The sequence below is a fragment of the Apodemus sylvaticus genome, chromosome 21 (assembly GCF_947179515.1).
Source record: "Apodemus sylvaticus chromosome 21, mApoSyl1.1, whole genome shotgun sequence".
Classification (NCBI taxonomy): Eukaryota; Metazoa; Chordata; class Mammalia; order Rodentia; family Muridae; genus Apodemus; species Apodemus sylvaticus.
The window spans coordinates 25,364,325-25,377,722 of record NC_067492.1 but is presented as its reverse complement, the minus strand read 5'-3'; the positions used below and the strand labels follow the sequence as shown (position 1 = coordinate 25,377,722).

The following is a 13,398-nucleotide window of genomic DNA, read 5'->3' as shown; positions in this document are numbered from 1 at the left end:
CTGTGGCCATGACCTCAACTCTCTGCCAAATGCTGCTGCAGAGGGCTGCGGGACTTCAGCGCTGCTTCTGCCTCGGTCGGGTGCCAGAGGGCTTAGTTCTCCTCGCCAGGGAATTTTCCTCCTTGCGCCTCATCTTCTCGGCAACCAACAATGCATCAATGACACACACGATTGCTGCCGAGACGCACAGGATCTGTCAGACACAACACGGGTGGGAAGGAAAGACCAAATTACTTTACAGTTTCCACCTCTCATTCCTTTTCCTATCCCACGAGGTCAGGAGCTGCAAGAAGGCTCCCGTCCCTGCTGACTGCTGTAGACCAGGTTTCTCTTTCCAAGAAAAGGGAGGCAGTGACTAGCTCTTAGAGCAGATGTTCTCAGCTTCTGGGTCTGGACCCTTTAGGTAGCATGACCTTTTCACAGGGGTCGCCTAAGACTAACAGAAAGCACAGATACTCATATTACAGTTCACAACAGTAGCAAAATTACAACTATGAAGCAGCAACAAAAATAATTTCGTGGTTGTGGGTAGGGTCACCACAACATGAAGAACTGTATTAAAGGGTCCCAGTGTTAGGACGGTCGAGGGGCACTGTGTTAGACAATGACCTTTGCAGCTCTGAGAGCCTAGCAGAGCTGAGGGTGGGGTGATGGCTGATCTGGAGCTCTTATGAACTGGGACAGGCTGGAGATTCAGAAAAGCCACCCGCAGAGTCTGTGAGGGGAAGGACACGCAAACCTGGCTAAGGCAAAAAGACATGGAGGTGGTCTGCTGCCAGCACAGGCAGGGAGAGATGGGGCTGGGTGTGCAGGGACCCAGGCAGCACAAAACAAAGTTGGTGTGTTGCCAGGTTGGGACCAGGGATTGTAGCGCCTGGTATTCCAGCCATAATGCTTCCCTCTGGGTACTTGATGACAGGTCCCTAGGAAGACTAGTTCTAGGTGCTGTGTGAGTTTCTCAGGAGACAGGGCTCTGTTCCAAGAGCCCAGCTCCAGCTTGGCTCCATCCAGTGGGGCTGACAAATAATCACCAGTTATAACATGGACGTCAGGACCTTGAACTTGGTTTTGTAAGTTTCTTTCTATCTATCTCTTTCTTCATTCTTCTTTCATATGTGGGTGTGGCTCTGTGTCTGCGTGTGTGTGTGTGTGTGTGTGTGTGTGTGTGTGTGTGTGTGTGTAATCCTGTGCATGACACAGCGTGTGTGAAGGTTAGAGACAACAGAAAGGAGTGCCCTTCTTCCTTCCCTTGTTTGTATTCTAGGGCATGAACTCAGGCACTATGCTTAGTGGCAGCTACCACTGAGGCATCAGCCCTGCCTCAAACCATTTTCTTTTCTTGATTAACTTCTGCCCACATTGTTAAACTTCAACCAATTCCCCTTCCCTTACTCTTCCCATTCTTCAAATATTTGATTGACTACTTCTTGCCCCCTTCCATTTGATAAGGATTTGGGCTCAGTTTATCTAAGCCTTGTGAGCCAGGACAAAGTACCTAACCTCAGTCTAAGGACATGGGTGTCTGTAAACCTGAAAGTTCAAAGATTAAGTCAGGCAACTTGCTTGTTATTGGCAGAATGCTGCCCTAGAAAGCACAAGGCCCTGGGTTGGGTCCCCAACACTGCATAAACCAGGGGCAGTGGTACACACCTGTAATCCAGCATGGCGGAAGGAGGAATGGAAGCAGGAGAATCAGTTCAAGATTATCCCCAACTACAGAGAAAGTTAGAGGATGGGCTGAATTAGCTTCCTTACTTATAAAACAACAAGGAACATTGAAGAGATGTCTAGACAGGTGCAGGACATACACAAGACCCTTCAACCTAGCCAGGATCCCTTCCTCCTTGACCAAGCTGAGTTACTCAATTCTGACCACCTCTCCTGCTTCCTCTTTTATATCTGTATTTACTATAGTTCTCTCATCTAGAAAACTCAAAGTGATCATAAGGGGGCTTGGTTTTAATGAGAAGGGCCTTCGTAGGGTTATATATTTGAATGCTTGGCTCCCAGTTGGTGGACTGTGTAGGAAGGATTAGGAGGTAAGGCCTTGTTGGAAGAAGTATGTCACTGGGGGTGGGCTTTGAGATTTCAAAAGGACTTTTCCTTTCCTTTCCCTACCTGCTGCCTGCAGATCTTATATAACCTCTTGGCCATTTGCTGCAATGCAATACCTGTCTACCTGTGCCCTTGTCCCAACCATGATAGTCATGGACTGATCCTCTGTGGCTGTAAGCCAGCTCCAAATCAAATGTTTTCTTCTGTAAGTTCCCTTGGTCATGATGTGATCTCTCTTCACAGCAGTGGGATGGTAACTAGGACACCTATTTATGAGGAGTTTTTCTTGCAATATTTTATATGTGGTGTATTTTATTTGTAATACTACAAACTAAAAAAAAAACTTATTTGGAGAAACCATTTTAAAATTGAGTTTTGTGGATTTAGGGTTTGGGCAACTTGACATCATTTGAAGAAGTCACCACAAGAAAGAGAAGGGGATCTGGAGAAATGGCACCATGGCCAAGAGCACTGGCCGAGGCTCCTGCTCAGGGACCAGGTCTGGTTCCCAGGATCCATGTGGAGATTCATGGATGTCTTTAATTCCTGTTTCAGGGGATCCAATGTCCTCTTCTGACCTCCTCAGGCACTTGCATGGCTGTACACATACTTACCCTCACACACAAACATAATTGAAAATAAGTAAATCTTCTCTGCTCTGTTAATGACATCATGAGGGCTTTCCTGTTCCCTTCTCTGGGTCCTGAAGTATGCATACCATTTTCAATTAAAATGTTTGTTTTACTTTATTTGTGTAGATGTGGGTGTGCATGTGTATGCCTTGATGCACTTGCGGAGGCTGGAGCACACCACGATGTCAGTCTCCTCTGTCCTGCGGGGTGGAGGATTGAAGTGAAGTCATTAGACCTGGTGGCAGGTGCCATTACTCACAGAACCATCTCCTTGGCCCGAGAACACTGGTCTTAAATAGAGTTGTGAAAACCTGTACTTACTGCTCCAGTATAGCACAGATCCTTTGTAGTTTTGTCTCCAAAGTTTTGTTCCATCACTATTATGCCAATTATTCCAATAAATCCTATTGAAATGACAGTGTTGATCAGATCCTGCAATGCAGAGTTGAGAATGGTCAACTTGGAATGAGAATGGAACTTCAAAACATTTACAGTTATCCACTCTAGAACAGACACTTTTGAACACTTCTCTTTGATTGACAGGGATCTTCAGGGACATGGTTATTATTTTTCAGAGGTAAGAGTTTGTGTGATAAAAGGTGTTGGACAGGACATTGTAGAAATAGGATTAACTTCATTGGAACATTATGGAAGAGGTTATTATTTCAATGGACTGTTTTTTAGTATATGCATGTGTAAATATAAACACATATATATATATACACATATCCCTCTCTACATATCTATGGAATAACATATGTAATATAGATGAAGAAAAGATGTATGGTCTAGCTCACTAGCATCCCACCCACTTTAATGTTAGAAAAAAAATTATTATGAGGAACTGAGGCTGGGCTTGGGAGCACAGGCCTGCAATTCCAGTTCCTCAGGAAGATCTCAAGTTCAAGACCTGCCTGGGCCACAGAGTGATCTCAAAGCTGGTCTAGAAAACATGCTGAGACCTTGCTTCAAAAAGGAGGGTGGGCCAGAGAGCTTAAGAGCACTGGCTGCTCTTCCAGAGGTCCTGAGTTCAAATCCCAGCAATCGCATGATGGCTCACAACCATCTGTAATGGGATCTGATGCCCTCTTCTGGTGTGTCTGAAGACAGCTACAGTGTACTCATATAAATGAAATAAATAAATCTTGGGGGGGAAGGAGGTGGGAGAAAGAAAGTGAGGAGAGAGAAACAGACAGAGACAGAGAGATACACAGAGAGAGACACAGAGAGACAGAGAGATACAGAGAGATTCAGAGAGATTCAGAGAAATACAGAGAGACAGAGACAGAGACACAGAGAGAGAGGGAGGGAAGAAGGGAGGGAATGAGGGAGGGAGAGGAAGGGTGATGGACAGGGAGGGAGGGGAAGGAGACAGAGAGGGAGATGGAGAGGGAGGCTGAGAGGGAGGGTATACCAATGAAGAGATGGCTCTGTGGGAAACAGCACACAGTGCCCCTTACAGGGGGCATGGTTTCGGTTCCTAGCACCCATGTGGTGGTTCACAATTGACTCTAACTTCATTTCCATGGGATCGGGCACCATCTTCTAGCTTTTAGAAGCCCCAGGCATACTTGAAGCGTACTTTCACACAGGTAGGCTAAATTCTCAGACACACAAAATAAAAATGAGTCTTAAGACACATAGATGCAGCTCAGTGGTAGAGCACTTGATGGAGCACACAGGTCTTAGATTCAATCCCGACGACCATGCAAACAGAGGATGTGAGGTGTGGAAGAGACCAGAGCCCTGTCAGGATTGATCCCAGTACAGCAGAGTTGTACTCTGGTACTAAGCTAGTTATCCAGAGCCCTGGAGGGATGTGGGAGTTTGTTTTTCTTTTCTGGACCCATGCACTGGGTGTATACGTGGTGTGAAATACTATGCCTTCTCTATCTATATACATTTAGAAGCTACAGAAGCTCTGGGAGGTAGGGGCCGTCCTCAATGCTCCCATGGAGAGAGGAAAGTCTAAGGGATCTTTCTGGGCTTTGGGTGATTTCTCTCCTGGGACCAGGACAATGCTCTGTCTTGAACTTGTCTAGATAAACTCATTGTCTTCCCCGGAGAATTATTCTTGGGGTTATGGGCAAAGCTTACATTTGAGTTACACAAATGCATAACTTACGAGCAGCGGCCAGTGGATGCAGGGCAGTGTCTGTTGAAGGGTTACCAAATAGATTATGATGAAAAATAGAACGATGCAGGTTTCCTGAATCATGATGACCACAAAGAGCTCCTGGGCGCCACCAATGATGAAACAAAACACGGATGCTGCAGTAATACACTGCAAGGAGAGGACGGCTTGTTCAATGCAGGTAGCTGTTTTCCAGGAGCACATATTAGCGGGCAACGTTAGTTACAGTTCATCTTATGATATTGCAATAGCCTCTTTTTAAAAATGTGTTTGTACATGCATGTGTGTGTCTGTGTTTATGTTTGTGTGTGTGTGTCTGTGTTTGTGTGTATGTATGTATGTGTGTGTGTGTGTGTTTGGTGGGTGTGCAGGTGTATGTTCCTGTGTACATGTTCAGAGGTGAGGGCATGGGTATGTGTAATATCAGAGGTCACCTCGGGTATCAGGCCTCACTTGCCACCTTGTTTGGCACAGGGCCTCTTGCCGTTCCTGCCACGCCACCTACTCTGGCCCAGCTGGCCCACAAGCCTCCAGGCTACTCTACTGTCTCTACCTCCATCTTACCACAGGAAGGCTGGGATTGCACACTGCATGCCGCCTCATCCAGCTTCTGGATGGTTTCTGAGGGTCTGACCTCACGAGCTCAGGCCTTGCACCACACACTGTTCTTCAGAGCCGTCTTTCCAGCACATGCCTGTATTGCTTTCCATGATTGTCTTGGCTTCAATAGTGTTTTAAATTAACTTATTTTGTGTGGTACTGAGGATTGAGCTCGGGGCCTGGCATATGCAAGTAAACATTGCACTACTGAGGTGCACTCCTCCTTTGCAGTTTTCAATTTTTAATTAACTAACTTGTCAGCGCTAGCGATGAGGCACAGGGCCTTCCTCCTGCCATGCAAGCCCATCAACCACTGAGCTGCATTCCCAGCCTCACTTAAAAGCATTGTTGAAGATTAAATATCATATGCCAATGTTAACATATATGCAAAATAATAAAGATTGAACACAGAACAGTAGTTGGCTTCTCAAGGGTCTCTCTGTGTAGCCCTGGCTGTCCTTAGACTCCCTGTGTAGACCAGGCTGGCCTGGAACTCACAGAGATCCACCTACCTCTGCCTCCCAAGTGACTAAAGGCAGGCACCACCACAATCACTGGACAAAGAAGTTCTTAAACTCCTTTCTCCTTCTCTATCCACACCCAGTCCTTCTCTGTTTTTATAGGGTCTCCTTATGCAGCCCTGGCTTGCTTGAAATTCATTATTACAAGCTGGCCTCGAACTCTCAGAGATCTGCCTGCCTTTGCCTCCTAAGTGCTGATGGTAGAGGTGAGTGCCACCACTCCTAGCTAGTCTGTCTCCTGTCTCTATTACTGGGCTGTATTTCTAGAAGGAAAACCAAGTATCTACTGGTAAATATAGAAGTAAAGAGATGTTGATTTTGACAGAAATGGTGGGATAGAACCTCAGTTTTCTTTCTGTTCAAACAACTCGTTATCTCAGGCAGTCCCTGGGAGATGCTTGGATTTTTTTCCCTACTAGACAAAAAAAAAAAAAAAAAAAAAAAAAAAAAAAAATGTCATTTGTATCTCTCATTGCATTTTTAATTTTAAAGTACTTTTCTTTTTAAAACAGTTTCTATGTGTGTGGGTGTTGTGTGTGGTGTGTATGTATGCGTGTTTACAGAAGCAGAGGAAGCTGTCAGGTCACTGCAAGCAAACTTAAAGGGGATTGTCAGCCACCTGTGCAGAAACCTGATCCCAGTTTAAGTGCTGAACCATTTCTCCAACTCCCAGGGTGCTTTGCAAATGGGAGGGTGGCTCACTAGTGCTACTGTTTGATCCAGGGCTTCCTTTTTCATTTCAGACTGCTTATGACACCCATGTGTATCTTGGTTGTGTTCCTACATCAAACCTGGGGGCATATCATTAGGATTTCATCCAACTTTTAGTCAATAACACTAAATTGTTAGTGTGTTTTGTTCCTGGGGAAAGTTTTGAAATTTTCTTTTTATTTATGTTTTTATTTTTACTCATTTGTTAAATGTTGATCATTCTGTGAAGAGAAACATTCCCTTACTTTTCATATTTCTTGATTTATTTTGCTTTCGAGAGAGGGTCGCACTATGTCCTGGGTTGTCTGGGAACTCATCATGCAGACCAAGGTGGCTTTGAACTCACAGAGATCTGTCTGCTTTGTCTTCCAAATGGTGGGATTCAATGAAAGTGTTCATCGGCTTGGCTTCTTACATTTTAGTTGAGGATAGGAAAACTTTTTAGTTTATGAATTTGATTGCCACCCAGCTAAGTTACTTTGTTGTATATGATTTCCCAGGGGATTTAAGATTTGTGATTGTGCCCGTGGAAAGAAATAGATCCTGCCTCCCTTCAGAGAGTCTCGTTGTCTTTCCTCCATTATGAGGAGGAATTCTGGAGTGACTGTCATTCCGGAAAAGCTCTCACTAATGTGGTAGGCATTGCCTCTCTTCATCACGTGAATAAGAATATTTGTGGTACCTTAACTAAAGACCTTGCTGATTCTGGTAAAGCTGTTTAGTTTTAGAATGGCAATTTCTGCCTGGCGGTGGTGGCGCACGCCTGTAATCCCAGCACTCTGGGAGGCAGAGGCAGGCAGATTTCTGAGTTCGAGACCAGCCTGGTCTACAGAGTGAGCTCCAGGACAGCCAGGGCTACACAGAGAAACCCTGTCTTGAAAAAAAACCAAATCCAAAAACAAACAAACAAAACAAAAAGAATGGCATTTTCTATGCTTATTTTCCAGCTCTCTCCTCCTCCTCCTCCTCCTCCTTCTCCTCCTCCTCCTCCTCCTCCTCCTCCTCCTTCTCCTCCTCCTCCTCCCCCCTCTCCTTTCCTCCCCCCTTTCCTCCCTCCTGCCCCTCCTCTACCTCCTCCTCTTACTTTCTGGGAATCAGAAACAAATGTTCAAGTTTTTCACAAGTTCTCAAACACTGATTTAATCTCATAATATTTCACTCATAATATGGTGGATTAATTTAGGAGCTCTAATAGGAAATCACCCTTGTTTTCCTCTTTGTGATATATGTTTTAAAAATAAAGATGAATTGTTTTTTAATATGGTAACCTTTTTTTCACATCTGGGATCCATCCTGTGATCTCACACTTGCTAATCATCCTGGGCCTGTGTACTAATCTTTGCTGTGGTTCTGTGAGGTCTCTATTTCATTTGCTTTTTGCTAAACCTGACCAAGTTTTGATGTCAGTATTACTGGCTATAAAATAATCACTCAAAAGGGACGGAGCCCTAGCTGAGTGGTGGAGTTTTTCTGACAAATGCCAGTGGATTCAGTCCTCAGAAAAGCCAACCATCCCCACACACTTGCTTCTATAAAAAAAGAAAAAGTTTGAGCGTCATCAGAATGATGTCTTATGCTTTGAAAGCCCAGCCCCTGAAATCAACCCTGGGTCTGATTCACTGTTTAAGAAATGCTTTAGGGATTCTGACTAGTGTAAGGTGAAATCTCAGGGTTGTTTTGATTTGCATTTCCCTAATGACTAATGAAGTTAAACAATTTTTAAGATGCTTCTCCGCCATCCGAAGTTCTTCAGGTGAGAATTCTTTGTTTAACTCTGTACTCCATTTTTTAATAGGGTTGTTTGGTTTTCTGGAGTCTAACTTCTTGAGTTCTTTATATATATTGGATATTAGCCCCTCTATCAGATGTAGGGTTGGTGAAGATCTTTTCCCAATTTGCTGGTTGCTGATTTGCCCTTTTGATGGTGTCCTTTGCCTTACAGAAACTTTGTAATTTTATGAGGTCCCATTTGTCAATTCTTGATCTTAGATCATAAGCTATTGGTGTTCTGTTCAGGAACTTTCTCCCTGTACCGATGTCCTCAAGGGTCTTCCCCAGTTTCTTTTCTATTAGCTTCAGAGTGTCTGGCTTTATGTGGAGGTCCTTGATCCATTTGGAGTTGAGCTTAGTACAAGGAGATAAGGATGGATCAGTTCCCATTCTTCTGCATGCTGACCTCCAGTTGAACCAGCATCATTTGTTGAAAAGGCTATCTTTTTTCCATTGGATGTTTTCAGCCTCTTTGTCGAGGATCAAGTGGCCATAGGTGTGTGGGTTCATTTCTGGATCTTCAATCCTGTTCCATTGATCTGCCTGCCTGTCACTGTACCAATACCATGCAGTTTTAAACACTATTGCTCTGTAGTATTCAGGAGACAGCAGATGTTGGCGAGGATGTGGAGAAAGAGGAACACTCCTCCACTGTTGGTGAGGTTGCAAATTGGTACAACCACTCTGGAAATCAGTCTGGCGGTTCCTCCGAAAACTGAGCACCTCATTTCCAGAAGATCCTGCTATACCACTCCTGGGCATATACCCAGAGGATTCCCCAGCATGTAATAAGGATACATGTTCCACTATGTTCATAGCAGCCCTATTTATAATTGCCAGAAGCTGGAAAGAACCCAGGTATCCCTCAGCAGAAGAGTGAATGCAAAAAATGTGGTATATATACACAATGGAGTACTATTCAGCCATTAGAAACAATGAATTCATGAAATTCTTAGGCAAATGGATGGAGCTGGAGAACATCATACTAAGTGAGGTAACCCAGGCTCAAAAGGTGAATCATGGTATGCACTCACTAATAAGTGGATATTAGCCTGGAAAACTGGAATACCAAAAACATAATCCACACATCAAATGAGGTACAAGAAGAATGGAGGAGTGGCCCCTTGTTCTGGAAAGACTCAGTGAAGCAGTATAGGGCAAAACCAGAACAGGGAAGTGGGAAGGGTTGGGTGGGAAAACAGGGGGAGAGAAGGGGGCTGATGGGACTTTCAGGGAGTGGGTGTCTAGAAAAGGGGAAATCATTTGAAATGTAAATAAAAAATATATCGAATAAAAAAAAGAAAAAAGAAAGCAATGCTTTAGGGAAAGGATCTTTTGAGAATGAAAATACAAACTCAAACCCATTTGTTTATGTTTGAGGAGAGGGGTTCGGGAGAGGGTGCCTGTGGAGTGGAGGTCAGTGGAGGTCAGATGATCATCAAAGGAGATGCTTCTCTCCCGCAGGAGTCCTGGGGGCTGCAGTCTGATCTTTGGGTGTGGTCCTAGCAGGGTTTCCACACTCAGCCATCTCAGGGACCCTTGCTTTTCCTTTGTTTTACACATTGTTTCTTTTGAATCTCTCTATTTGGGGTTTGGTTTGGATCATGAAACTTTCCTTCCCAGAAGGTTTGTGCCCCCATCCGCAGGTCCTTTGTCAGGGATGGTTAGGAGCGCCCTCCTCCCCACCCACCCACCCCCATTCTGACTCTAACTGCCTGCCCTCTCTTCCCTTTGTCCCGGATTCTTGCCTGCGGATGGCAGCTCTTCTAGGTTATGCTTGCTAGTGTACAACTCTGTTGTTTACTCAGTGTTTCCCTACTTTCATTTGTACGGAGGAACCCTAAAAAGAGGAGGAGGACGGGGAAACCTTTAGTACTGAGAAATGGGGTGTGTGATATTGGGCGTGGTGGATCAGTATTTAGTTCCAGCATTCTGGAAGCAGATGCAGGCAGATAATCTCTAAGTTCAAGGCTAGCCTGGTCTACATAGTGAGCTAAGGGCCAGCCAGTGCTACATAGTGATACTCTGTCTCAAAAAAAAAAAAAAAGTGTTGGGGACAAGAAAGGAGTTATAAAACGGTGGCAGAGGAAACTGGAGACTTCCCTCAAGTAGCAGTTTTGTATTCAATTCCTGACGTCAACCACCCTCCATCCACCCCGCCAATCAGCTGGTAGTTCCTGCTCACCATCCTCAAGATCTTCGACATCCCAGCGGCTGAGAAGCAAAAATTCTTGAAGCTATCTCTGAATCTTTTTGAGTCCCTGGCCTGGCCCTCAGCCTGTGTTCTGACGGTTTCGGGTATCTTGATTTTCTTAGACCCTTGGACCGGTTGAGTTTGCTGCCATTTCCCAGGCTGGATGTATTTCTTTGGTAATTTGTCAGCAAAGCGATCTCTGTAGACCGACTGCAAGGACCTAGCGGATGACGTGCCTCGAACTAAAGGTCGCTGGCTGGATGATGTCGCACGTACAAAAGGTCGCTGGCTGGCTGGTGTCGCACGTACAATAGGTCGCTGGCTGCCTGGTGTTGCACGTACAAAAGGTCGCTGGCTGGCTGGTGTCGCACGTACAAAAGGTCGCTGGCTGCCTGGTGTTGCACGTACAAAAGGTCGCTGGCTGCCTGGTGTTGCACGTACAATAGGTCGCTGGCTGCCTGGTGTTGCACGTACAATAGGTCGCTGGCTGCCTGGTGTTGCACGTACAAAAGATCGCTGGCTGGATGGTGTTCCAGGTACTGAAGGTCCCAGCCTAATCGGGGTCCTGGGTACAGAAGGTCCCTGGCGGTATGGTGTTCCGGGTACTGTAGGTCCCTGACTGGTTGGTGATCCGGGTACTGAAGATCCCTGGCGGCGTGGTGTTCCAGGTACTGAAGGTCCCTCGCTGGTTGGTGTTTCCGGTACTGAAGGTCCCTCGCTGGTTGGTGTTCCGGGTACTGAAGGTCCCTCACTGGTTGGTGTTCCGGGTACTGAAGATTCCTGGTGAGGTGCAACCGAGGCAACAAACACCTGAGACTCCGAAGGTGGAGAAACATCCAAGACTCGAGGTCTTGAAGTTGGGCGGCTGGACTCACGCCTGGACTCATTCCTGGACCCATGCCTGGTGGATGCAGGATTCATGGTGGGTTCCAAGCCTGATTCCAGGCTGGCCCTGCCCCTCCAGTTGGCTGGGTGGCCCCAGGGCGATGGTCTGCTGTGGAACTGGCTTCAACGGCTGCTATCCCGCGTGCACCTGGTTTCGATGGCTGCTGCCTAGCCTAGCAGTCTGCTGTCCATGCCACGGGAAAACGGCGCCTTGCCTAGCCTGAAAACTCAAGATCCAGCAACCACATCCCAGGAGCTGCTGCCAGCCAACCCAGAGAAAAGAGATTCTGGAGGTATTTGGTGGTATGCCCCGCCAGATTCCAGCCGCAAGCCATATGCCATGAGGCCCCTGGCTTGCCCAGCTTACTTAGTTGCAAAACTCAGGAATACCAGCTCAAAAGTTGAACCCCACGCGGTCAGCTGGATCCTCCCAAATCAACCATCAATCAAGAAAGTGTACTACAAACTTGCCAATAGGAAATGTTTTCTCTACTGAGGTTCCCGTTTTCCGAAGAACTTTAGCTTATGATTAGTTGACATTAAACTAGCTGCTACTAGCTGGTAGTGGAATGAGATCCGCAGAAGATATGTGAAAATATAAAGAATTGTTTTAATAACTACTAAAATGAGCACAAAATTATCATCCTTCGTCAATGTTATCAGCGGACCTTTTCTGATAAGGCCGATGTGGACTGAACCGAAGTCTCTGGCACATGAGGGCACAATCAGCAATAGTGCATGTTTCTGTCAGGAGACCAAACACCTGCGAACAGAGACACCGTTGTCAGTTTCTGCCACGCAAATGCTCAGCGATCTGCCCTTGAGATCCCTTTCCTGCCAGCGTAGGGAGCTTGCTCTCTGGGCTACCATCCAACACTAGAGTGGGAAGGGACATTAGAGAGCACTGCAAAGTGTCCCTCATACCACCCACAGCAAAGGACGAGATAACTGCAGTGAGCAGAACTCACTACCCCTGAGGTGGAGTGCAAGTTGCCTCTCCTTCTTGATTTGCACTGACATGCGTGAGTGCTTGCCTGTGTGCATGCGTGCATACGCGCGTACGTACATGCATGCTTACGCGCTTACGTACATGCATGCGTATGTGCCTGCGTACGTACACGCATGCGTGAGTTCTTCAAAGCCCTACTGACGGCATTTAGCTATCACGCAGACATTTCTCTCTCCAGCGGTCAGCTCTTTGCTTATTCTGTCACCAGATTTGTCTGGGGAAAGAGCTGGCGCTGGCAGCCGCTCGAGATTAAGTCCTGGGGACCATAGTCGTGATACAACTTTTGTAGAAGTGGAGTGACACGAATCTGCAGAGTGAACGTTCAAAGGCTGGGCGGCACCCGTGTAAGGCAGAGGAGGCTGACCAGGCCCGAGGAAAATCAAAGTGAGCGGAAGGGAAAGTGAGCCAACTGCAGTTCCCCCGCAGACACAGGTGGCTTTCCCTGTCTTCTGGGCTGGGCAGCACTCCACTAATGGTTTATCTAGAGCTGGCTGCGTTCCCTTTACAAATCACTGCTATGAGGAAAGTTATTAATGAAATATGCTACGTTCTCTTGGGGAGAAAATAAAATCTCTGAAATTCAATGTCTGTTTCATAGTCAGAGCTTGTCTCAAGCCATATTAGTCCCGTTCCCTCTGCTCAGTGGCCACACGGCTACCGGCCGCTCTGCCGGAGCAACTCCACTTAGACATCCTTTAAGTGATGAGTGAGAGAACAGAAAGTCAAATGACTGGCTCATCTTTTAAAAGTGTAGACAGACAGAACTGTCTTTAGAACAACTGGGGGTTGGAATTTCAGCATACCTCCTATCCAGAAAACTACAATAATCTCTCCAGAAGTTGCTTAGTGCCTACAGGAGTTAACGTCTAGGGTTCTGACAGTCATAG

General features: G+C 46.1%; 1 protein-coding gene across 1 annotated transcript; it reads right to left on the bottom strand.

The window, feature by feature from the left end:
- Nucleotides 1-55: 55 nt before the first annotated feature.
- LOC127672106 (enamelin-like) lies at nt 56-11,538 on the bottom strand. The gene is made up of 5 exons (XM_052167309.1): nt 11,267-11,538; nt 10,927-11,167; nt 4,813-4,971; nt 3,009-3,119; nt 56-193 (listed from the first exon to the last, which is right to left on the bottom strand). The coding sequence occupies exons 1-5, from the start codon at nt 11,536-11,538 to the stop codon at nt 56-58; spliced, it is 921 nt and encodes a 306-aa protein (XP_052023269.1).
- Between the last annotated feature and the right edge of the window lie 1,860 nt (nt 11,539-13,398).